This window comes from Leuresthes tenuis, unplaced genomic scaffold (assembly GCF_036924035.1).
Source record: "Leuresthes tenuis unplaced genomic scaffold, fLeuTen1.0.hap1 SCAF_24, whole genome shotgun sequence".
NCBI lineage: Eukaryota > Metazoa > Chordata > Actinopteri > Atheriniformes > Atherinopsidae > Leuresthes > Leuresthes tenuis.
The window spans coordinates 8,010,838-8,038,232 of NW_027325378.1; the positions used below are offsets into that span (position 1 = coordinate 8,010,838).

At 39.0% G+C, this 27,395-nt stretch overlaps 1 protein-coding gene across 1 annotated transcript; it reads right to left on the reverse strand.

Moving 5' to 3' along the window:
* Positions 1 to 440: 440 nt before the first annotated feature.
* On the reverse strand, positions 441 to 27,305 carry LOC140284610 (gamma-aminobutyric acid receptor subunit rho-3). Its single transcript, XM_072378521.1, has 10 exons — positions 27,081 to 27,305; positions 19,522 to 19,634; positions 8,451 to 8,518; positions 6,757 to 6,980; positions 5,661 to 5,743; positions 5,378 to 5,515; positions 3,547 to 3,699; positions 3,236 to 3,297; positions 2,394 to 2,525; positions 441 to 1,329 (listed from the first exon to the last, which is right to left on the reverse strand). Exons 1-10 carry the CDS (start codon positions 27,215 to 27,217, stop codon positions 1,027 to 1,029), a joined length of 1,413 nt encoding a protein of 470 aa, XP_072234622.1. The 5' UTR covers positions 27,218 to 27,305; the 3' UTR covers positions 441 to 1,026.
* Positions 27,306 to 27,395: the final 90 nt, after the last annotated feature.

The following is a 27,395-nucleotide window of genomic DNA, read 5'->3' on the forward strand; positions in this document are numbered from 1 at the left end:
GAAGAGTGGGCCAAAGTTCCTCCACAATCATGTGAGACAATGATAACGTCACCATTACTTCAACTTATTGCTGCGAAAAGTGGTTCTACAACCTGTTGTAGATCATGGGTTCACTTAGTTTTTCACATACTGCTTCCATGTTTTATCTTAGTTTTATGATGTGTTGTTTTTACAATCGGAGGTTGTGTTTGCCTCGTTTAAAGACCTGATAAGGACCAGACAATTCCTTTTTTATTATGTCCTGCCACAGAAAACCTATAGAAGGGTCAACTTTCTTTTTCATATGACTTGTTTTTATGTTGTTCACTTGTTCTGCTGTTATAAAAACCTTAAAATTAATTTTATACAAAGAAAAAGTGCATATTTTCACATGAAATATGTCAAAATTTTGCCTATACAACTTTTGTTGTCTAAAAGAACGTAAAATTAAATGAAAGAAATCTCTGAATGATTATCATCATTGTTATTATTGTAAAAATGAGACATTTCATTGAGGAACATTTGAAACTCACAAATCCAGATGGAAAATATCTCAAGTTGAAGTCCAGTTTCATCAGTGATCTCAGTGTCCCAAGTGCAGCTTCTACAGCATATACAATCAGTTTTACATTCTTCTCAACAAGATACTAAAATCATTAGATTAAAAAAATTAAATAACAACTTCAGACGTTAATTTGCATCAATCACATTTCTTTTCAGGTTTAAAAAGTCTTTACCCAAGAAAAGACTATTTTCAAGTGAATTTGAGCCTAATGAAGCTCCATCTTAATGGTAGCAGCATTCAGAGTTGAGAGCTTTGTGCATCCGAGTACAATGAAGCACAAAAAGAAGACATTAAAAAAGACTAAAAACATTGTATAATCTCATGTTTAAAACACTCCCATGAGATGAATGGCTGGATGAAGCCATGCATAGACAGTCCTAACACAGGCTGAGTGCTTTTATGTCAATCTCTACTGCAAACGGCACGAAACAGCGTAATGAAGCTGATTGAGTGAGTCCCGGCGTCCTGCGTGTGGAGCTGGATCAGGAGTAAAGGATCCAGTAGATGATGTTGAAGAGCAGGTAGGACAGAGGGAAGGCCAGGCGCGAGTACGAGTCAATCATGTGGCTGTTGTTGACCAGCAGGTCCACGTTTTCACGCACCGAGCGCTGCCGGCGGAGGCGAGTCCCCTCCGTGGGGCGGATGTCTGGGCTTTGTGTTGGTGTGGTCAGCGGCTCAGAGGTCAGCGTGGGCGCCATCCGAGGGAACGGGGTCAGCTCAATGTCATTATCGTGGAAACAGCCGTCAAAGGCCATCGCCTGGCTGGCGTTAAAGGTGGAAGGGATCTGAAAAGTCAAAAAGGGAGAACACGTTGGTTTATAGAGTTTTAAACTGAAACATACTTCAGTGTCTCCATCTTAAAATCCTCACGTGACATTTGGAAAAGTGTAAGATAACATAAAGCAGCTGCTATAATTTTGTATCCTTGACATTTAATATTGTTCAAATTAATGTATTGTGAGAGCAATCACAAGAATTGATGGAATCACAGAAAATAATCAACTGGCTGCAATTTCTGTCAACTCTGTGGTGCCATTTCTAAAAAGTTTAGTCACTCTAACTAAATGACTACCTGTAAGAATGTGCACCATGTAGATCTTTAACAGTTTGTACAGCACGGTACAAACGGTTTGTACAGTTTCATATGTGCACGCAGTGTGCTCAAGCTAAAACTCTCAGTCTGGGAGCCGTGTCGCTCAGTTGGTTAAGCTGGAGCCGCATGTACAGAGGCTGTAATCCCTTGATGCAACCCGCTGGGGTTCGAGTTCCGGCTTGGGCCCTATGATGCATATCAACCCCCACCTCTGCCCCCATCTCCTATCAAGCAACTTTGTACAAAGGCCATTAGAAACCGGACTGTTAAAACATTTAAACATGTTAGTCTGACAGAAAAACTAAATCAGATTTCTCAAAGTTGGACTAACACTCAGATAATCATTACAACTCGAATGGGGCGTTCCAAGTACACGCCCGCGGGAGGAAAATTGAGTTGCAAAAATCAAGACAGTGATATGACATTAAAAAGGGAACTAATTCGAAATCTACAGCTGATTGGAACATGATCTTCTGATCTAACTGACTGCTGTTGCTGCGGTTCTGTGGGATGAATTTGCTTGATACACTCGCTGACTTCTCAGACTCATAAAAGGAAACTCATCCTCTAATAAAACTCCAGCTGTTTGTCAGAAACGGCAGTGCTTGTTCAGGCTCTTGGTTTATGTAATGTCAGTGTTAGTAAATTAAGTAAAACATGCTTCTAAAGATTCCCTGTAGTCATGATTTCCTGAATGTGCCATCCATGTGTTGATGTTTGTTCGGAGTAATAATCCCCTTTGCCCTCTATGCGTACCTTCCCCCTTTTCATCTTCCTCATCTCCTCCAGAGTGGTGCAGTAGTTCACAGCTGCATATTCAATGACAGACAAGAAGACAAACAGGAAGCTGGTCCACATGTAGATGTCCACCGCTTTCACGTACGACACCTGGACAAAAACGGCAAACAAATTCACTCAGAGTTTTTTTTGCATAATAGCTAACCTTTATCTTTGGGAACATATTCTCTTACATATAATTAAGGTAATGAAATTACTCACAGGTTATCATGCTCTCAAATTAATTAAAAATTAGCTATTTTTGCTTATTCCTGAGATCAGTTTGGCTGTAATTGAAATATCTATAGTATCTATAAACCTTAGAAAACATTTCAATTTAACTTGTGTCATGTAATTTGGAAAACCTACGCTTTTAAACAGTGGCTGGAGTGATTGTTGCTGTTGCACATTACTGGATATTTGATTATATAAAACACTGCGTCTCTCCTGTAGTGGAGTTACCGTCAGACTGTATTATGCATACATGTACAGTATTGTGAGGGCCTCGGTAAAATAAATTGCTTTTTCAAATATACACAGTCTCAAAACATGACAAATAACTCTAAAGTGAGAAATATCAAACTAAAACGCAAACAACAGCAGCTATCTGAGGGTGAGATGAGAATGGAAGAGCAACGTTTTAGAGGAGATTTTAAAGATGATTCTTCAGCTCAGTTTTCTCCAGCAGGTAACTGAAAAGTTAAAAGCTCTGAGACACATCAAAGTGCTGGATTACAGAGCACTGAAGATGTGTGCTGACAAAATGAATCCGAGAGCCTGTATAAGCAGGCTGACATTCAAAGAGTCTCTGCAGCTCCTACCTGAGGCATGGAGGAGGATACTCCGGTGATGATGGTGGACATGGTGAGAACTGTGGTTATTCCTGCAGCAGGACACAGCAGAGGTCAGGGTTTACGTCACAGAACAGCTTGTTTGTACTGATAAATGTTCAGATATCTCAGTCTGGACCAAGTCATGTGTAGTTACAATCAAAACTAGTATTCTTTTAGTTAGTCCACCTGTGTTACATTAAAAAATAATTATTTTTGTGGGGAGTCTCCTCACATTTCAGAAAAGGTTGGTCAAGACTTTGGTATTTGCGGTTCTGGTTAAGAACAGGTTCATGTGTTACCCAGAGACACTCGAGCAGGAACGGCCCTTCTGTCGATCCAGAAGGAGACCCAGGAGAGGACGACCATCAGCATCGTGGGGAAGTAGGTCTGCAGCATGAAGAAGAAGATGTGCCGCCGCAGGATGAAGTTTATGAAGAGACGATTGTACCAACCTGACAGTGAGACAGACGGAAGAGATGAAAATGTCCCACCAAAACAAAGTGCTTTAATCCACTCAGTTTTTTTTGGTTTAAGGTATTTCCACCACATTTTAAATCCTGGCAGCAGGGATTTAAGTATCAGTAAAGTATTAGCAAGGTCCAACACAGATGCTGGGCGACAAGGTCGGTGTTCTGGTTCATCCCAGAGATTTCAGGGCCCTGTACAGAACAGTTGAGATTTTTCCCACGAAAATGAGAAAATGATGTCTTTGTGTGAAGGAGCATCAGTGTATCAAAGCATGAATGTAAGAAAACAAAAGAACATTTAAACAGGGGCATCTGCACACTCCAGCTCCTGACTCTGACACTAATCAACATGGTATAAAATCGGATTTTATTTTCATATCTGATAATGTACCTTACTTTGCTTTACCCTACAGGATGTTTCAGAGGGTGAGGTCTTGGATGAGCTTCTCAGGTGGGACCCTAAAAACCACCAGGGCCTGATGAGCTGAAACTTAATCTCCATCAAGATTCCCACTACACACTGTTTAACCTGGTTCACCAAACAGATAAATTCTTGTGAAACTTTTGTTGCCTTTTTTTGAGAGAGGAGATTATTATGAGATCTTTATGATATTCGCTCAGATGTTCAGTCTGGACTTGGATCCAGTTTTGGTTAAACCAATGAGACCCTTAAAGTCATTAATGAGAGTATTTCTTCTTTAGTTTCTCAGCAATGTTGTATCAGAAACCTTAGCAACGTCAACAAAGATTATTGATCTTCGTTGACGTTGCTAAGGTTTCTGATACCGTCGATCATTCAGTTCTCAGTAGGCTGTAAATCACTGGTGTCTCAAAGTAACTGATTAGGGCTGCTCTTTTTGGCAAGAAGCAACATGTTCAACATGTCCTCGCTTCATTTCTCTGTCCCTATAGGTGTACCTCACGGCTTAATCCTTGGTCCAATATCATTTCATGTTTATTTATTTATATATACTTTGTGATTTCTACATGGCTGAGAGGTTGTTCTCCAGAAGATTGATGTTTTTTTCCCTCTGCTTCCTGGGTTGCTATAAATACTCCTCTCCAAACCCACCACTACACTCTGCACCTTTTAATATTCATTGCTCATTTCTAATTTGCCTACCTTTATTTGTCAGCCCTTAACCGTATCGCTTGTCCACCACTTACAATGCCTAACTATGCTCTTTTAGAAGTTCCCCAAACAAACACATCATTTTGTGCAGCAAAACGCAGTCATGAGCTACAAGAAACATTGAAACATGACAGATTTTACTTAGATTCTCACTGAAAGGTGAAAATATTTCCAGCTAACTATTACCCTCACCTAATTTCCTCAAGAGGCTTTGCCATGCTGCCATTTTAGATAAGAATTTGTTCTTCATGACTTGCCTGGTTAAATAATGACTAAATAAAAATGCTAATAATAAAAACAATAAAGAACTACTTCCTTACGGCCTTTTGTCCTTTTTAAAAAGAAATCTCTGCTCTTTAACCACATACACACTCATTTATTTGGCTTACATTCCTCTCCTGGCGACTTACCCTGACCCTAACCACTAAATCAACTAAATACCCTCGACCTGATAAATGATACGAGGTGTGCCCCCACACGTTTAGGTCCCGACAACATGACCGATACCACTTTACACACACACACACACACCAGTGCTGCCGTAGAAAGCCAGGCCACTGGAGGCATGAAAATGCTCAATGAAGAACTGAGACAAGACAATCTCCTCCGTCCCCAGAGAGTCGTTACCGTTCTTCCAGTAAAGCATCAGGTCGTTTTCATTATACGCATCTGCAGAGAGACGCAGAGACGGAGGGGGGAGAAAGAAAGAACAAAGCAAAAAAGAGGGGGAGAAAAAGGCTGATGATCCTCTCTGCTTTATATTGTTTGAGCATACGAAGTTGTCAGTATTGTGTGTATCGTGTCTGCATCTCACAGCTCTCTAGCTCCAGTGAGCAGTTCTGAGTGTCCAGAGGAAAGCTGCTGAAGTCCATCGAGCAGAGCGCCGTCACAGTGACCCTGAAACACACACATTTCAACAGCTTTCACTACACTTAATGCTGCACTGCAGACAAATTTTTTCCAGGTCCTGCTGGGACCATCCCTGCTGTTGCCAAGGAAACCAGAGCTTTGCTTTACTTGCCCTCTTTCCTCAGTGGTTCAGTTTTGGTTGCCCATGTTGGCCTGACATGTTAAGCAGTTTTCTAGAGTCAAGGCAAAGCAAAGTGAAGCTAAACAGTCTGACAAACTCTCAGGGTCTCTCTCTTTATGTCCCACCTTCTTGCACATTCTCTGACTATAGAGAACAATTACCTTCTCCCTTCAAACATTCAACTGGTCAACACTATGAAAAATCAAGTTTAAACAAATCGGAAATAAACATATATTTTTTAAATGTATTCTTATGTTTTTATGACTGTGGCTGACATTCACTTGATATTTGGTGCCTTCACTGCCTCACTTGGTCGTAAGTATGAACCAACAAACTGCCTTATTTTTCTACATTACTATACCATTTACAGTATAGAATCAAAAATAAAGACCTCTTCTCAGAAAATTTTGCAGCTTACATGTGCAGTTTTAACTTCTTTATTGAAAGGCGAGCAGGATGTGCATTTAGTCAAGCTGATATTAGACTGCCCTCTGCTGGATTACAAGACAAACTACTTCTAACTGTCTAATACTTCCTTTTGTGCAGCTTGTGTCACAGACCATAAATCTGTCATTTGAACTGGGTACCAAAAGTGTAAGTTTGTCCATGACAGACTGGATTTCAAACGTAAAACCCAAAGGTTGCAGAACAAAAAAATTTGAAGAAACAAGGGAAATACCAGCAGAGGGCTGCATCTCTGATAAGAAATACACGATCATCAGTCTTTTACCAGGGGTTGAAGTCATGATTGAGAAGGAAACATTTGGTTGACATTTGACACTGACAGCACCGAAGTTTAAAGGAAACCATCGTCCTCTGTCAGACTGCTTGTTACCTACACGGATTAACCTCCTGTGCCTCCACCCACTCCTGTCTGTACCTGACGCTGTAGAGGATGTTTCCATCGGGGTAAACCCGCAGCATGATGTTCTCCATGGTAGTGTCATGGATGAAGGAGCGTTTGGAGTGGACGAAGAAGACGTCTGGGACCCAGATCTTCTTCACCAGGCGAGAGTCAAACGTTCGGCTCAGGTTTGTTTGAGATGGAAAGGACAGCCGCTCATCCTTCCAGTAGTGACGCAGGTACAGAGTCATGGTGAAGTCCTGCAGACAGGATGATACTCAGCTTACATTTTCAAACCTTTTAATCATAAATTTGCAACAAATCCATAAAAAGTTATTCACAATTACAGTTCATTGCTGTTAATATATCCAGAATTTCTGATTCATGTCATGCTGACATTTTTTCAAAGCATGTTAGTAACTTATTTTGGGAGATTTGATGGTTGAAAAGAATTCCATCATTCCAGCTCAGACTCCCATGGCAACACCTTCCTCTGCACCATTTATCTCTCCTGGCTGGAGCAACTTGTACATAAGGGGGTGAGCTCAGTTCAAAGCTGGCTACTTGAGAGGTCACATACCAGACAAAATGAAGGGACAGGAAATGACATCAGCACAGTCTTCATTTTTATTATTTCTCTTTGAACAGATGACAATGCTGTGATAAGTAAGTTTTACACGAACAAACAAGGTCACAGGAGAACAGCCCCACCTCTCTGTAAATCTCTATTTTGTGTACAGAATCTAAAAACAACCTGAAGTCAGGTTTTAACCTTTGAAACTGACTTAATAAATGTACATTCAGTTCCATTCATCAAAATATCTTCTCAACCTAGTATAACCTAAACATAACTCCCCTCTTCTGCTTGGGTTGATTTTTTTTACAAAGCTTTCTTTAATACTTAATAACTTCTCATGTAAACATCAGAGCACCATGGTCAATAGTTTACATAAAAGAGGAAATTTCTACCAATTAATGTAGAGAAAGCGCAGGTCAGCTCAAACAAGAGGATAGTGGCATTAAGCAAAAGGATTTTTGTTATCAAAGTGAAATACCAGGAGCAAAACTGTCCAATTTTTTGTTGCTTTGACAGTAACTGAATTATCTGGTGGTTAAAGAAACAAAAATTATTGAAAAAGAGTTTCCAAACACTTTGACATTATTTGAAGACACTTTATCTAAAAACAACTTAAATTTAACTTTGACGTGTTAGCAGTTTACACTGCAAGTTGTTTATACATTTGAAAGCTGCATTTGCAGGATTTAGTCCTCTTTTATGCATATTAAGCGTCCTGTTTAACATTTGTTTAACTGTATAATTCACTCCAGTACCTTTGCCACGACTGCTCCATGTCCGACTTCAGGTCTCATTTTACTGGTAACATTATGCTACTTTCACTGCTTTCACTGTCATTGAAATTTCATTTTCATTTTTCTTTAAAAACTAGTCTACAGCCAGATAGATCTATGAGCCTTTCACTGACCTTTATCCTTGTATTATCGTGTAAGTCACAGATAAATTAAAACTTGAATATAGACAAAAGTCAGAAAATAACCTTAGACTTGTGATTGATTTAGCTGATGCACCACGATATTGTACTCCGTATTCCTGAATGTGTTTTGTGCACATACAGTTGGCTCTGCGGGGGTTATTGTAAAGCCAGTGGACACTAAACAAATTGAATGGTTCACACATGAAGTTTTAGACAGAATGTTGGAATAAAACTCACCATGTTGACCTCTGAGATGCTGTCAATGCTCTCCACCTGTACATCTATGCCCACTGGGATGGCTGCACCTGAAACAATGACGTGGTTAGTGTTGAAATCAATAACTCCAACTCTAAATACATAAATCAGTGGCAGTGTGGATGTGAAGCATCCAAATAACCCAAAGGAACAGTCAAAAGGAAGCCATATATCAACTCTGTGCAAAACAGCCAAGTTCTCTGGACACGAGCTCATCTCAGATGGACAGAAAGACAGTGGACACGTGTTCTGTGGTCAGATGAGTCCCGTTTCAGCTGCTTTTGGGAAAAACTGACACCTGCTTCTACAAAGATGAGAAAGAGCATCCAGGCTGTTATCAGAGAAAGTTGCAACAGCCAGCGTCTGTGATGGTATGGGGGTGCATCAGTGTCCATGGCACGGATGACTTCAGATGTGTGAAGGTACCATTGATGCAAAGGTGGATATTGGAGTTTTTATTTCAGCAGGACGATGCCAGACCTCATTCTGCATGACTTCCAACAGCGTGGCTTCATAAATACAGAGTGTGTGTCCTTGATTGGCCTGCCTACAGTCCACGTCTGTATCCTATTGCAAATGTACAGAGCATCATGAAGAGAACAATCAGACAACAACAGCCATGGCAGCTGAAATCTTGAATTCAGCAAGAATGGACACAGATTCCTCTGAAAAACTGCAACAATCAGTATCCTCAGTTCCCCAAAGTATTATTAAAAGGATGTTTTTTGTGAGTTGTTTTATCTTTTTTTAAAATACAGTGATGAGAATGAATAAATTGAATAAAAAAATACAGTGTCAGTGAAGAAACTGAAAATAACAGCAGGCTTATTTTTATCACTGTAAATAACTTTTCTGGCTATACGCTTTATAGTAATGACATCTTAAACTGAGAAAACATCTACCTAAAGATACTTGATCTTCTTACAGCCTCTTTGTGCTTTGTGGGCTGTTATTCTGAATTTCAGAGTGCTATACAGCTGCTTAGAGGAGACCATGGCTGCTGATTGCAGGGATAAAGGTTTGTGGAGTCAGTAAATGTGCATCTTCCACCCTTTCTCAATGATGATTATACCCAGGCCTTTTCTCTGACAAGCTAATTAATGTCTAAGGCTTTCAACCTGATTTGACATGTCACACTTCTTGTGGAGCCCATTTTTTTTGCATGGTACTCTGAAGATTACATTCTGTTTTTACTCAAACATTACACATGAAGAATAAAAAACTAATAATGATGGTTAAAATGCTGAAAATAATGTTTCATCTTTAACTTTTTGCACTTTTCTGTTCAGTTTAACTTCAAATCAACATGTTTTATTAACAGTAACTACTGTTGATTAGGGGCACCCAAACGTTTGTATGTCACTGTACAGCAATTTGGATAAAACCGGTTCAAATATGATTAAACAGAAATTCAGGCACTGTAATACCACTTTAATACCAGCCTCTGTTCTGGCCCGCAAACCTAATTTTGGCTCATGACATCTGCCCTCTACTCCCCCTCTTCTGTCCGCCTCATTAGCGGATTAATCATAACCTGATTTGTGCACACAAACAGAGCAGAAGTAGCCAAATAGCACAAATCCCCATCCAAGAAAAAGAACCTATCAATCATGGTTACTCTCTCTGACGCTCTGCCCACACAAAGCAATCAGGACCTGACAATGTTTGGTTTCTCAGGATGTTTGACTGTCCCACAGCCAACTTTAGTGATGTTTAGTGGTCGTGTTCTTGTCTGTGAATTTCCTCAGCTAATTTTAGGATTTATTTGCCGCTGTGGTCTGCAGTGTAAACAGATGATCATTCTTGCTCCCCATGCAAGCATCAACAATGATTTTGCTACTGTCCTAAACTCGTGAACTCTTCCAGAAAACCAGCTGGTTTTAATTATCACCCTCAGCCTCATAGCCTGTTTTCATGATTTTTCAGGATTCAAACTGGGCTTCTTTTGAATCAAAAGGGAATATCTTCAAAAATCTCGGCAGCAGTATCGTGTGGATTTAGTTAGTTGTGAAAAACGTTCATGATGGAGCACTTCTGTGAGGCATTCTCAATCCTCCCTCAACATTCATTTGCTTGTCAGGTTGACTTTAGAGACTGAATGTGGAGACAATGTCTTGTGTGTCCTATTCTTTGACTATACAATCTCATGCTCCACTCTCCTGTCCAGCAGAACCAGTTGGTGTCAGTAATACTAATATAGGATCAGAAGAAGTAGTAGAGTTGTGAGTAGCTGTAGTAAACTAGTAAAACATGAATCTGCATTAAAGCTGCGTGGATTGTAGTAGTCACGGTTTCAGTAGTGGGGTATTTTGGCCGTTGGTTGTTACAATAGAGCAATTGCACTAGAAACAGTTAAAAAACTGTGAAAAAGCTGATGGACTAAAAAAGCCATTTTCTCACAGTCCTGAAATGTTATAGAGATGCTCTAGAGCTGTGGCAAGTGAGAACGCAAATGTTTGCATCATTCAGTCTTGACTTCTGTCCAGGATCTTCCACTCAGTCCCACTGTAAAATATCCAGGACAGCTGACACAATGTGCTTATAAAGCTGTATAAATTAGCTGTAATGTTGATGAATACTATGATGCTGATTATCATGTGTTAACATTACATTTACTTTCCAGTCTCATTGTTTAATACAGATTTCAGTCTGTCGCTTTTGCTGAAATTATGTCAATTAATGTGATATTAAAGGCAGTGCTGCCATCTATTGGCAAACAAAAGCATCACCTTAGAAAAGGCAACTTCAAGGCAACTAAGCACGTGATTTAGTTATGTAGAGGAGCATCTCTGGTTATCACTCCAGTTATTATAACATGACAATAATCAGAATAGCACAAAAACTATAATAAATGTTTTAAACAATATTAGCCAAAAAGTGCCATTGGTGCCACACCATCTTGTGGCAAAATTTTATTTTTAAAGACGTTGTGATGCAAACAATCTATTGTTTGGGTATTCGTGGTTTCAAACTGGCAAACAACTACTTCTATATACATTCTCTGTTACCAATAATGTCACAGAACTAGTCCGCTCATTAAAATCATACACATCATCCAACAGCTCTGTTGTTTTCATGCTGAAAATAAAATCATTTTCCACAGTGATGAATCAGAGGCTTTCACAAATGCATTTTTATCTTGTTATAAATTAATCTGATTTTCATTTGAACAGCCAGCAGTGCTTCATTAGCTGACCTTACCCTACCTTCACGCTACCTGACTGGACAGCTCGAGCTATCGACCACATGGTGTATGCTACTGACTGGAAAAGCCTGCTGATTAAGTGGTGTCTTGTAAGCTTTTGAATTGTATTGCCCACCATAGAACAGAAGCACATAAATGCATGTTTGAAGAATCGCTTTGTCTTTCTACAGCACAGTTCATGCAGTAAAGGAGTAAAGGACTGTTTGCTTTCTTAATGGGTTTAATTTATCGTGTTTTCAGAGTTGATCCTGAGCACTTTCAGGTATCTTTATGGATGCAAATAAAGATGTTTTGCTTGTTTATTTTTTGTTGGCTTTTGTTATTTTATCATAATTAAAGGCTACAAGTTCATGACAGAGCAAAAGCCTTCCTCCATTTGGCCACCCAATCACCCTCTCTGCTGGTTCCCCGTGCATAAACACGCAGTCTCTGAGTCTCATGCACGCTGGTCCTCTGTGACCTCTGTCTGGACGTGGTTTACCGGCTTACATTCCTGCTTTCACCATCAGCGACAGCAAGAGGAAAACACTGTCTATGTGAATTTTCTGTGTGCGCCTGGCAGAGTGTGAATGTTAGTAGGCCAGCAGCTCACTAAACACTTTATTTAATGAAGTTCATCTGACAGCAAGGCCCATAAACCTCCAGCCGCAGTCCAGCTTTATCTCCACGTGACTCGTAAAAACCACCAGCAGAGCAGACACAACTCACAGCGTAGTCCTGACAACGGCTGCTGTTGGTGGAAAAAACGTGATTAGTAGGTTCCTCACTTTCCCTCTTTTCACTTTACTGTTTTCCTTTTCCCACGAAGCACCCAGTCAGATTGTCAGATTTAATCCATGAGGCAGGAAAACTATAAATAGACGTATGCATGAGTAGGACGGGTACATCCCTCTAAGCTTGTGTCACATACATCCCATATAAGATATTGGGAACACATTTTGTGCTAAATTTAAGCCCTGCAAAATAATTGCTTGGACGTGGAAGAATTTGGTAAAGGGCATAAAATGCTGAACATTGACCCTCATTTCAAACCCAAGGTCAGAATACTAAATCACACAAAAACACATTTTTGTACCCCAAGCCACCAAGCTCCTGCTGTGTTAAGACTGCTGTGTGTTCAGACCACCACCTTCTCATCCTCTGACCGTACTCATGATACTTAATTGTTTGAAAAAAGAAAAGAATATTGAAATGTGTCTGAATTTTGGTTGCTGTTCCATCTTAAGTTTCCAAAGCAAAAATCTTTGGTATCTGTCAAGTAACTATGTGAGGTGATTGTCCTTATAAAAGGAAGTGCTTGTATTTGCAGCTGATATACGAGAAAAGGTAATCAAAGAAATTATGTAATGTAATGTAATGTAATATCTAAAAAGTCTCATCCGTCTGCCCTGATTACAAACCAGTTGATCTAACATGTCACATCATCAGTCCTGGAGTTATTGGCTATAGCACCTTCCGAGGCTCAGTACAGTTGGCTTTTCATCCTGCGGTTGGTGTTGATGAATAACATCTACTTGTTATAGTGAAACCACTCTCATCTGGACAAAACAAGCAGCGCTGTGAGGATCATGTCATTTAATTTCTCCAGTGCTTTTGATCCAATTCAGCCTGCACTGCTATGTGAGAATGTACAGAAAATGCAGGTAGATGCCTTCATAACTGCCTGTATCATGGACAAACTGACCATAGTTTGAGACTAAAGTTACACACTGTGCAGCTTCACTTTCTGAGCAGTTTGTCCAACCAGGCTTGTTGTTTTCTTACAAATACGTTTTTGGGAGTTGACACTAACTCAAAGTGAGCAAATTTGATCAAAACTGCAGAGTAGTTAGACGTAATTCCACAGCCCAGATTACTCTCGACTAGGGCAGGTGGAGATTCTCCAAGCCAAACAACATACAAAGTTGTATCCTCAGGTGGCAGCACAAAAACACAAGCAGTTTCCAGAAAGATGTGGTCTTCTAGGGCACCGTTCTCCTTTCATCCTTAGTCTCTTGTTTTATAACCAATTTTGCTCCTCGTCTGTGCTCTAAAGTCAACCATTACATGAGCTCAGATGACTGTAATATGATGAATGTGTTAGTGATTAATACTGTTGGCATGCTGACCTAGTTTAATTAATACATAGCGGTGCCAGGTGGTTAATTTCTGGATTTACATCCACTCAATTAACATTTTGGAGAAGTGCCAGAATCGCCCTGTGGGATTAAACGGCATTACTGGCTGCTGGTTATTATGTTCTTGCTCAGTACTGAATCAGTTCCAAATATTTTTTCTATCAATGATTTGGACTAAAACAGATGGGAGATCCCAGCTTTTTCCTGTAAGAATAAGGGATGTTTCTGTGGAGCCTTCATCACTGCTCTGTATATTGTGACTCTATATTTCCATCAGATAAAGAAATAAGAAGGTGAGAGGTGGCAGGGAATTATAAGGTGAATCTCTGGGCAGCTTGAGGACGTCCTTAACATTTCATTCAAACTATGGAATTCATGCTGTCTATGAGACTGACAGCTTAAACTGAAATGCTAATGTATGTTAATCTGGTTTTCCTTGTTTACAGAAGCTTTAAAACAGCTTATGGGTGTTTTTTGTTTGAACACATTTATAGCTCTCTTTATATGTTCTTTGCATCACAGTGAACCTTTCTGGAAGCCCGGCTGTACAGTCTGGATGCATTTTGTTCTTTTGTTTTTCAGTGATTTAAAGACATTGGGTCATGGTTGTGCTGTTTCTGTGGTTGGAACAACGACTGAGCAAATCGGATCTTCATAGGACAGATTAAGAATGGAAATCATCTCTGAAGAAAATGAAGCACAAGATGTGAAGTGGCATTGAGTGTTACGTTTTACAGCTTTCTGTAGAGGGGATCCTACATCCTACAGAGGTAAACATGGCCCAACCCCAACGTTTTTCAGAAATCCTGCTGCCATTCAGAGTTAGTATTTCTCATAATACAGTAAAATATCTCACTGTCATCATTTAAAATGTTTTCTATGTTCACTTGAGGACAAAAGTTTGGTTTGTGAGATTTATGAATCATTGCATTGCACCATAACAATAAATATTAATCTCTCATGTGCTTGAATTGGGTTTCAATACAGATCAAAAATACTAGATAATTTGAAATAACCTGTAAATATTCTGTCATCTATTTGTGTGCAGATCCACAGGCTGGACTGGATTACTGACCCTGCCTTCGCTCAGATTACTGCACACACTCGCATTCACTGACATGAAGTTCTCTGTTTTTTGGTCACAGACAATAATAATTACATGGAGGAAGACATCATCACTGAGTTTTCTGAAAAAAGGGTTGAGTGGACTGTCTGGCTGAAGAAACAAGTTCAAATCCTGTTTAAACTCTTAGTTACCTTAATTTAAAAGATCATTTTAGGTCTCAGTTCATAGCTCTTTCAGTTGCTGTTTTGTTGCTTTTTTACACATTTCTAACTAATTGGTTAGGGTTAGATTTAAGAAACACATGGTTAAGGTTAGAAAAACATGACTTGCATTCAAGCAGACACTCTAATAGTGTATCACATATAATATTCCTGCTGCTGAGTCCCACCCCCTCAGTTTAGCCCACAAAGCCTGTTGGATGCATGAACCATGTTTTACTGTGATACAGTAATTTAAAAGTCATGCTGGCTGGCACAATCACCAACATGATTACAACGTTTTATGTGTTGAGACTATCTTACAAGCACGCTGCATTTTTGTACCAAAACTTTGAAAAGTTTAAAAGTGATAAGAGAAGCTCACGAAAAACTTTGAAAAACAGGCTTCAACAGAGATTTCTTGTTAAAAAATCTGATGGGTGACAGAACTAGGAAAATCTGTTCCTGCAAAACAGCAGTGAGAATGCCGATGAGCCGAATGGGGATAGCTGATCATGCTAAAAAAAAAAGCTTAACAGCATTCTCATATTAAAGAGAAACAGGAACAGGAATGCTGATTAAGCATTCTCTCAATTAGCTATTACACTGGAAGTGCAAGTAGGGCATACTTTTCAAATCTCTAATCAAAGATTTAGATCTTGAAAATTATACAGTCACTCATTCCATCTACAAGGCTAAATGAAAATAACTTTAATTCAAAGTTTGGTCACATAATCTGATGAGTCACAAGAAACATAAAAGGATACAAATACATAAATGACACAGTAATCCAAATAAATGATTAAATAAATGATTTACAGATTTATTCTTTTTTGTGGCACCTCCATCATTCCATAGTGGCTGAGTATACGTTCTGATAACTAGCAAGTCAGTGTTGGGCTGAAATTTGACCCCTGCAGAATATACAAAGTAAAATGGTACTGAATGGTACTCGACTGGACGTAATGGTCTTTAGCAGTTACATGACATTTGAATGCCCCCGACTCCCTCCGTGGCTTTGGCCAGGGTCATCTTAGTCCTTTGACCCCCATACCAGACCACCTACTGAAAATACCCTGTGGACTTTTGTTGGATTCAAGTTTTACTTTGTATAAAATGTCTTTGTTACTATTTGGCTTTAAACAGCATGTGAAAGGGCAAAAATACCTGCAATCAAAATAAAAACCATCACAACATTTTTCTAATTCTGACACCGACTTTAATGACAGCAACAATTCTGCCAATCAGATACTTTATGTGACACCGGACACTTGGGCCAAGTGTGGTTGCACGGTGGGGAGCTGCAGCCAAAATATACCAGCATTTGGCAGGATACCAGATGAACGCAGGATCTGCTTTTAACCTGGCATTTGGCATCACAAAATGTAATACTAGAGTAGAGAGACTGAGGTGGCCTGAAGTGATGTTTAAATCAATTCTTGTACGGGTTAATTTAAGTTTATAGACACGTGCGAGAAATGAAATGTCACATGTAGTATTTATGGATTGTGGGCTGACCCTTGAGGCATCTGAGGAGGGGGTGGTTTTGATTATTCTGCTCCTTAGTCTCACAAACACACAGCAGCTATAGGTTTATCTGAAATGGAAAAATGCTGAAATTTCCCTCAATGTAAAATTATAGCGCAAGGAAATGCCACAGGGCCATGGGGCAGACAGTGCTGCTTCTGTTGTCCCCACCCTGAATGACAGGCAGGACCACAGAGACGCCAGCCAACCATATAGATGGACAAGACAGAGGGAGGCAACAAGGCTGAGTGTGTGGGATCAAAGGACAGAAAACAACGATGTTGTTGGGTTAAATGCTAGTAAAGCCAAACCAATGATTCAAAAAGCATTCAAATACTTACTTTAGTGAAGTGGAAACACTGAAAATGAAGTTTAAAATAAAAAAAAAAGGGTAAAATAAACAATATAAAGTACTAAAAGTCAGTGTTTCAAAGGAAAGAAGAGCAAAGAGTAGAACAGATAAGATCTGATCTTTGGAAAAATAAAAGGAAGAAACTGTCATCACCAGAAAAATGACAGCATTGTCCTCAGTTCAAAAACTTAAAAAGATCTACGTTTACATTTTCATGCCAGCAGTCTCTTCATATTGTGCAAATAATGAACATAAAAGCCTCTGAAAAACCTTAAGCGCTGGGTGGATCCCACCATCTGGATCCTGGTCCCGACCAACAGCCAGAAGTGTTTCCTTTTAATTCGTCCTTCAACCTAAAGATGCGTTCAGCTAAACAAATTGCCTCTTTTCTAAATGAAGGAGCAATGCAGTGAGCTACAGTAAAAATGAATAATTCACCAATATGAAACTTTATCTAAAGCTCTACAGTACAGCATTGATCTAACAGCAAACATGTGATGTGAGTGCTTGCTAAACAGATTGGTTTGTCCCTTCTCTGCTTCCGTATTAATGTCGTTTTCTATTTGAACTCCGAGGAGAAAGAAAATAAAGTGAAAAACCCCTCGAGTTGGATTCTAGCTTGAAAAGTCAAAGAAACTTTACCAGATGTGACGTCAAAATCCAGCGTGGCGGCTCCACACAGAAGAAGTGGTGACAGCTGTTTACTGGAAGTTGTTTGTTAGTTTGTGTCTCACTAAACCATAGAAGAACTTCATGATTTCTATCAGTACATCATGTAATGTCATTAACTTGTATGACGAGTAGTTTTCCAACTTGCAACTGGATTCAGAAATCACAACTGCTTGCTTGGGTTTCAGATTTAAAGTGAAAGATTGTGTGGTTGGTTAGGTGTTAAAATGGGATGGAAACACACTGTTAAAGATTTAGGCTAGATTAAAGATTGTCACGGTCTGTGGTTTTTGTTGGGTTTGAATTCTGCTCTTTAGGTTTGTTAACTGCCATGTTCTTTAATCATCTCAAAATTAAGTTGGTACAGGTGTCATTTTGATCATTGTTTTTGTTTAACTTCTTCACTTCTACTTCCTGTTTTTTCCTTGTTGGTTTCTTCAGTTAGTTTTACTCCTGAACTGTCACAGCTGGTCCTTGCTGATTGCCATCTCACCTGCTGTTTGCTTTCTGTTAGTTTTCTTTGTTATAAATCCTGCTTAGATTCATTTCTTTATTGCCAGACCATTGTATATCTGTATGTGAGTTTTTTAACACATTGTTCCAGCTCAGTTTGGTTTCTGTCAGATTTCCTCCTTTAGATTCCTGCCTCACACTTTGTGTTTTGTTCAGCTCATTGAATCTGACTATCTCCTGGAGTTCATCTGTATTTTGGATCTTCATTTCCATTGAACTTCCACTGTGCAAAGTGCTGTTTGCTGTTTTAAAGAAAGAGATCCTAGTGTTCATCTGTATTCGAAAGGCTCTTCCTCTGCAAAGCTCTACTCCATCTTGGTCGTTTCTGTGTAATCTTGCCAAGAAATGCACAAACAGTAAAAATCACACTCCTCCACCTCAACTCTTGCCCTGGCGCAAGCAATTTTCAAAAGCTGCCCTCATTCAAAGTATTTGAGTAAACCCAGGAAGGAGGATGTAAACTTCAGCCTACACTGTTAATGGTCTGTCATCTGAAGGCTCACCATCCACCCCAACAGCAATTATGTTTCACCTAACACAGATTAGGCAAAACAACCAAAAATAAGCAGTCAGTTATATGAGGTTATGTTTGGGAAAGGATAAAAGATCCCACATGTGGAAGTGATTGACTGAAATGTAGTCAGTGTTGCCTAATTCCCCTTCAAACTGATGTGGTAATATTATAAAGATGAGTTATCAGCAGTTAACATGGACCCTTAAAGACATAAAAGACATAAAAATACACTGGAGCTGCTTTGGTGGAAAAGCCCCTAAATATTCTCAGTTTGTTCCCACTTAAATGTCTCTCAAATATAATGAATAGCAATAATAACACATCTACACCTTAAGAACATTTAGTGAGCGCACTGATGAGTTTAATCCGAAGTTTGGTTCATGGAAAGGTTTTGGAAGAGAATGTGTCTGCATGAATCTGGTGTGTGTTTGATGGTGATGATCGTCATTCCAGATGTCAGCTTGTTTCCCATCCCATCATCTGCTCCAGACCTGGAATATAATCCAGATTAATGCACACGAATCCCCCCGACTCGCACAATACTCCCACTCGGCACTCGTTATTTTGCAAACACACACAGCAGTTCACTGAGTCCTGCTGTATCGCCAATATGCATTAACCCTCAGACACACACACTCAGATACGATCACACACTGGTGATATCTGGGTCAGCGTTGGTGATTTTGGATTGACACATCCGTTGCCAGGGTGACACAGTGCCCATCATCAAACCATTGCGTTAGCATCAGTGTGGAGGTGATTTCCTCCGGTAGACCATTTGTGAGTGAGTGAGTGGATTAAATCATCAATTCGATGATGAGATGTGTCGCGCCTTTGTCTTTTAAACTATGGGTGTGTGCTTGTGTGTGTTTGATTTTTTGTGTCTTTCTGACCTCCAAAGCCTGGTCTCATGGCGAAGTCGTGCTCCTCGATGTTCAGCAGTTGTTCACTTTTTATTAGGAGTGTTTTGGTGCTGTCCTGCTTCTTTAACTTGTAGTCGATACGTCTGCAAAAACAACGCACACACACATACACACACAGACGGCATGTTGTCTGATTAGTTCTATTAAAGTTGTAACTGCAGGCTGTGATTAAAGAGAACACAGATTGTGGCTTTCTCTTCATGTTCTCCTCCTCCTCCTTCCTTCAACCAACTCACTGTCATTCTGCCAAAACCAAAACCCATCAAAGGCGTATCACAACTGCACGAACAAACAACACTTGTGCATGTAAATACACGTGTACGTGTTTTCTTAAAGCATTAGAGCTGCAGGACTGATATAACCTGCCGGGAGGAGGTAATGTTATGCTATGACAAAACAGGTTTACCAGGTCTGCCATGTGAGTAATTAGTAAGTAAGTATCATTCCAGCTTAGTCAGTATTGAACCTGAATGTATTTGTGAGCTGTGTATTTGTTCAGAGAGAGGAGGTTTGAACTAAAGACTCATCTTTTCAGGTGTGCACAGCTCCTCGGCAGCTTCTTCATTGATTGTGAAATGGCCAAAAAAAGAAGAAACTAAACATGTACAGTGGCTCTGGGGTATAAAACATGACAACATAACAAAAAAGAAACAATAGAACAGGAAACAAAACAACGTTACAACTCAGTCACGTTGGTCCACAATAAAAAAAAGTGGGACAGTTTAATAACAAGGGCTCCAAATGTCTTCACAGTCATTACATTCCTATGCTTTGCATTGCTCAAAACAGTCAAGTGTGACCAAAAATCGTAAAATTGCTGCATTTTCAGAGTCCAAGAACACTGCATGCCTGTTTTCTTTTGCAAATTGTATCAAGCCTATATTTCACTTTATATGAAACAGTCACAGATACAGTAACTATCATATGTTGAAAATTACTTACAAGGTCGTAGGTAAGACCGGCGTTAAAGACTGTCACGGAAGAAAACCAAGCTCAGGCCACGATATTGTCCAATAACTAAACTGCTGTCTTGTTTAAAATGTTTTATCAATGTAGTTTTGCAGAATTTCTTATGTGTAAAACTGACAGATGTAACACGACGAGCAAAACTGACTCTGTCTTTGTTAAATATTCAGGTACGATTTGGATTGATCAATAACATTGTTCAACGATAAAGTGAATCCTGGAGAGTGCAGCTTGTCTCATCATTTTGCTCTTGGTTTTAAATTAAAAAATGGAAATGTTTCAGTCTCTTCTCATCAGCTAAATCCTGTGAGACACAAACGAAATGACACACTAAAAAGTCTATACATTCTGATACCCCAACTGCCACAAAGACACACGCAGGATCTGAAATGGTACACAATGATAAAGATAGACTAACTGCCCTAGAGTGACACAAAATGACTACAACGACCAAAAGCACTCAAACAATAATTACAAAAGCATAAAAAAAAACAACTGCAGATACACAAACTGTCAGTTAGAGATACAAAAGACAAAAATTACTGTAACAACTGGCACACAAACTAGACATGAGAGAAATTACAGACAAAAACAAATGATTACTAAGACACAAACTGTCATATATAGAAACAAAATGTGCAACCATATGCAAAATTAGCAACAAAAAGATGCTAAATTATGTTTTCTATCATTTCGAGGATATATTTTGGTGTTGGAAGTCTCAAAAACACTTTGTTTTGGGCTCCTTATGACTGGAAATGTCTCATTAAGTGAGCGGTTCAGATTTACTCAGAGCAAAAATATTCAACCTATTAATCTCCAACTTCGTACTCAAATCATGCTGCATTCGCTGTATCTCCAAAGTAGGTGCTTGCTCTTGCTTTTTGATTTTCTATTAACAGCAACTTCTAGTAAGCACTTACGTAGTTCACTTTAAAAAGAAACAATATAATAATACTAAACCAGTAATTTGTCTGGTGGTTTATTTACCGACAAGAAAGAGTCTTTAATTTCCCCCCATTTGGAGGTTGGAAACTCTGTTGGAATACCTTGTACCATTACCAAAACAAACACTGATTTATCATTGCCCAGTTCTTTAGATCACATCCTGAAAAACTCTAAAAAGTCTTTTGTTGGAGTGCAGACGAGGGAAATGTAAGTATTTCAGGATAATATTACCAAGCAAGTATTTTTCAATATTTTTCTATCAGTCTGGAGTGTGATGGTTCGAGTTCTGTTTCCCATGTGTTCTCAGGCTGTTTACTATATGCTCCTGAACAGAAACAATGTGTTTCAAGTCTTATTCATTGTAATTTGTGTTCAAATTTATGTTTGCATGTTAGCTGGTAGCTGTGGGACACCCACTGGAGACAGGAGGGGGGGGTCAGTGTTGATGAAACAAGCTGAATATTTATCCTTTAAAGAGACATAAGATTGAGTAGATAAGTGGCTGGTTATTAACAATAGATCAAATCTTCAAAAACAAAAGAGTCCCACCACTTCAGAGGGATAATATAATGGCATGATTTCTTTTAGCATTACATAGACAAACTGAGCAGTAGAGACGGTTTAGGTAAGTTTACTTAATCTAGTCAATAAGATACAGTATAGAGACTGAAAATAATTGTAAAGCAGGACATGACATGGTTAATATACACCTACACTTTACAGTTTTTACAAAAAAATGCAAAAAGATCTAAAACTGGAGCATGTAGAAAACACCAAGGCCCATTTGAGTCTAGTTGAGCTAATACATGCAAGACAAATTCAAACCCCTTATCTCACTGAGTTATCTTTGATTGGACTGTGGTGCAAACACGCTTTGTGATGACCATGATGAAGACCATATTATTAGGCTGAAATGTCCTGAATAACTGAGTCAGAAACTGCCATTCCCAAGAGGAAGAGCGAAGCGACAGCCTCAACAGGGTGAATGTCACACTTCTGCCCTCAGACATAAAACAAACACTCTGAGCAGCTACACAAACTAAACATAAGTGTTACCGATGCTCAACAAGGGAAGAAAGCCAGCAGTCAGGATAAAAGGCACTAATTACACCCTGAGCCTCCCAGCTACAAGCTGCTCTGCACGTGTGTGTTTAGTGGGATGTAATTACACACACACGCACAGGTGAACACACAGTGTTAAGATTAAGAAATGTTTTTTGGAAGTCACTCACCTTGACACACATGTCAGAGTGTTATTATTAGGCCAATAAAATGTGAGTCTCATTCTCTTTCATGAGCTTTTAAATTAATCTTAAATCCCACTCTGCAGACTGCCCCTAAATGAGCTAATTTAAGACAAATCACAAGCTGAAGGGTAGTTACATCAAATCAAAACTAATTAACCCAAAAAATGTCAAGTGTTTCTACGCCCAATAATATGCATTGAGTCTTCCACCTGAAGTGATTGTGTAAAGTTTATTCTAGTTTTATCATTCCCATTTAATTTCCTTTACTTATTCACATCAGCTGAGGTGGTTTGGGAATCTAATTAGGATGTATCCTAGTGATCTCCCATTGAAGGTTTTCTTGATACTTCCAATTGGGAAGAGACCCTGGAGCAGACTTAGAACTTGCTGGAGGGACTATCTATTCCCTCTAGGCTGGGACCGCCCTGGAATTTCAGTTGAAGAGAGTCGCTGGAGAGAGGGATGTCTGGGTTTCCCCCCTGGACCTGTTTCACTCGCAGTGAAACAGGTTGGACAAGTGGAAGATAATAGATGGATGGATCTTATAAATGCAAATTAAAAAAGGCAGAGTAAATCCGGCTAGTGTTGGCTAAATATGATTATGAAGATTTCACTTGGAAATGTGTTTGAAACCTAACCATCAGTTTGGCTGTTAAGCTGGTGTTTTAGCCTCTTGGCTGCGACACTGTTTGGTTTTAGAGATCCACCACAAAAGTTAGAATTTCTGAACATAGTTAAGGCTAATTCCAGAGATCCCAGACATTTCCAAATGACCGTTGGCTGACCCACACATTTATATGGAAGCACAGCATCAGAAATGAGCTTCCTCTGTGGGGTATCTCAAGTGAGCCCAGTGAGGGGTTCAGAGTGAAACTAGCGCTCCTCTGCACCTCTGCACCAGGAGACAGTTAAAGAGGTTTGGGAATCTAACAGGCTTCCCAGATTACTTCCAGAGCAGGTATTTAATACCCAAAGGCCAATTCCCAGCAATAAAAAGAGGGTCTCTGGGACATCTGCAAAAGATAAACTTAAAGAGTCAACTATATATCTCTGTGAAGGTTTTGTTCCCTTTTAGCAATAGAGATTATATTTGCAAGACATTTAAAATTGGAACATTAAAGGATAAATCTCTTAAACCCAGTTCTCCCACACCAGCTTCAAATACTTGCCCTGATAAAACATCAACATGCAAGGAATTTTTGCTAGCTGATCTGCAAAATTTCATCTTTCAATATACATCTACAAGAAAGCCATTATTACAGTGAGTGATTTGATAAATGTATGTGTGTAGACTGATGTATGCACATACTGTATAACATGTATGTCTAATGAAACCCAGAAAAGTTCAGACATTTCCACTTAAACACTTGAGAAGAGAGTAGAAAAGCTGACCTGGGGGACTAAAAGGGGACGTTCTCTGAATGTCTAAATCACAATGTGATTTAGATGTAAACAGCAAACAACACTTGTTTGCTGGGTCTGGAAACACCGGGGAGATTTATTATCACAGCTTACTTTGGAACAACTCTGTTATTCTGAAAGAGCAAAGGAGAAAGACTTGAGGACTGACATTCTCTGAAATTTCACAGAGGGACCATTACTGAAAGCCAAATTCCATTTAGGATGCTGATACGTAACTTTTTAGCTAACTACAAGTAAGGCAGTGAAAATGCAGCAATATTTCCACACTTTGATTTAATTTTAACTGAGACATTTCTGTGTTGCTCTGCTCTAATCACCCTTTTATTTCCACTACATATCTCTTATATCACCTGTCCTTCTATCATTAACTGTCTATTGCTGTAACAGAGCAGAGCAATACTTTTACAAACATTTTCCACTGGAATGATGTTAACAGGCAGTAAAAGAAGACTTTTATAATTGAGACTGAGTATGAGTTGTGTGTTAAGGTGTGTGTTAAGGTGTGTGTTTGTTTGTGTAAGACTAATACGTAACCAAATATAGAGCCATTAATGTTATTATGCCCCAATCAAACACTCCATTAGTTAGAAAGGATGGTCATGTTTTGTCATTTTTACTGCAGATTTGCCCTCAGTCACAAATTTAACTGACTTTCTGAAACAAATTAAAGTCCAAATTTTTGACTGTATAATGAAAAATTGGAATATATCAAACTTCCAATGGGAACAGTATTATCACTTTTTTTCCACTCAACATGATGCAAACACACTTTTTCAATTACTGTAGCTACATGAATCAAACTGGAAGAGATTAAGATAATTCACACATAGTGAACTGGGGATGGTTCCCAGTTCACTATGTGTGAATGATCTTAATCTCTTCCAGTCACTTTTAAACACATCCTCATTCATTTTAAAGCAAATGAGAACAAGAAATACTTGGGTGTGCAATTTCCTTAAGGCAGGCTTTCTGATATTTATAAGGAAGGGAAGTGAAAGGGGTTAAACCATAATTCGGTGGAACAACAGAATCCACAGAAACTGATATGAGCTAATGCTGACCAAAAACAAAATCATGTAAAAAAGAATTGCTATGGGCTACACAACAAATCAAATATATAATATTTATTCTAAGGTCTTTCAAGGACTTACTCACTAATTAAACACAACTCCATTAAGAAAAAAGAGCAAACAGCTGCTCTTTGAGTCAAGCTAACAATGGCTAACAACATGCTAATGACAACAATGCTAACGTATTTTAGCATGCTAAGATGTGCCAATTGAACTAAAAAGAAATTTTTTACATAATGTGTCACAAATTTCAAACACATTCTTGGGAAAATGAATTACACATGAATGTTTTCATCCACCAGCCTGCTGGTGGTATGTGATTATTTTTGGTTGGTTCATCAAGATGAGCTGCAGATGGTGCAACTAGAAGAGATGATCAAAAAATGCTCCTATGAACTCATATTATAGGATATCTCTACTTAATCATTTATTCACAGAACTTCCTGTGTCCTTTGCATTGGTCATGTTGAACACCATGAATAGTCTACACCAAGTTCTCCATCTGTCTCCAGTCTTAATGTATAAATTGAAAATGTGCTCAAACACTATGTAGAACACACAACACACAACTGTAGAATAAAGCTAAGGCTAATTGACATTTGTATTGTATTCCATTTTTGTTTATTCTCTTGATTTGTGTACACAAACTAATATTACGAAATATACTAAACAAACTGTTTACTGACAGTTAACATGCAATATCTTACTTGTGTCTTCCTGCTTGGTTTGTGAAGTGTTATTGTATACACGCAGTGAGCACAGTTGAGGATTTCAGTGTCGACGACCCAAAGATAACAGTGCATATCGAGGTTTGCCCTCTTTTCAATCCGCTGAAATTAATTTACAACATCATTTCACGGATCCTGGAGGAGCAAGGGATTGAGGATCTAAATGCATTAAAACTAAATCAAAGTAGGCTACTGCTGGAGCAGGAGGAACTGAATATATAACGAACAGGACTTTATATTCCTGTCCGGACAGGACTTTGTTGCCAGTAATGCAGGAAAAAGATATTTTAGCAGTAGGCTAAGTGAAAATGCAAAGAAACAGTGATTGAGTCATTACTGTCACAGATTATAGCTATGAAGGACACATTTTCTCAAGCTGGGAAAGTCCTCTATTTTAGCAAAAAAAAGCAAACATCTTATGTAGCCTAGCAACAGAAATACAGTACAATGCAACAAGGACCTGAGACGGATATTATTCACAGTCCACGTGTCTTCAAATATTTGGTAAAATGATATATTCAGTACAGTAAATTTCTGTAATAAGATGCATTTTTAGGATTTTGTCTAATCATCAGATGACAAAATGATGAATTTGAATTGATTTTGGAGGCTTTATGATGTTTGAGTATTTTGTACAATGTTTGCAGTGTATTTAGCATGTGGCTGTAAATGTCTGATTTTATAGATTTTTGCCCCTGATTTCAACAATAAAAATGTAAACTCAGGTTGTATTCATATTGTGCTGATTTTATCTAACTCACACCTCATGTTCATTTCTCTCTGAAATAACCGCAACTGTCATTAAAATAGAAAGTTTTCTAGACCAAGCACCTAATGTATGAAGGTCCCAACAACAGCCATGTTTCAAACACTTTGAATTTCTGTCGCTTACTCTGTCTCTGCTGCTGATTTCTTCCCATGTCAATAACTTTAAGTAAAGATTTAGCATCATTCCCAAGGGGGCAGCATGGGAATGTCGTAAGAGGCACAACATATTAAAACTTCCGTATGTTGCCAAATACAGAGAGATTTCCTTCAAGTGTAATCATTAAAGTGTGAAACCGTTGGCAACAGTTAGAAAACTCTATTTGCAATATTTTAGGGTGATTGTTGCTTAAATTTAGAAAAAAAATCTGTCTGGCTCTCACCCTCCAAACTTGAATTTGCTGTCATCCCCGATGAAAACCTCCTTGTGTTTCCTTCGGCCAGAGCTGCGACCGCCGGTCACGACTGCAACAAAGCTGGCCACAGCCAGAGCCAAACAAGTCAGCACGTCCACCTTCATTTTTCACAGGTTTCCCTGCCAAAAGTGATGCGACTGCAGCATCCCGACCACAGTGAGCCCTCTGCTCCACCTCCACAGTCTCTGCAGTCAAACCATCCACATTAAAGTTGGTGGTTTTGGTCAAACTGGATGTTTGCTCCACCATAGAGCTCAAGGATTTCAGAGCAGGACAAAGACA

Bases quoted from the DNA above. Each gene is read 5' to 3' on its own strand.
- LOC140284610 (XM_072378521.1), bottom strand. From the start codon at position 27,217: ATGAAGGTGGACGTGCTGACTTGTTTGGCTCTGGCTGTGGCCAGCTTT. The intron at 19,635-27,080 runs GTGAGAGCCAGA...TTGTTTTTGCAG, and splicing joins AGCAAATTCAAGTTTGGAGG to ACGTATCGACTACAAGTTAA. The intron at 5,516-5,660 runs GTGAGATGCAGA...GTCTCTCTGCAG, and splicing joins CTCACTGGAGCTAGAGAGCT to ATGCGTATAATGAAAACGAC.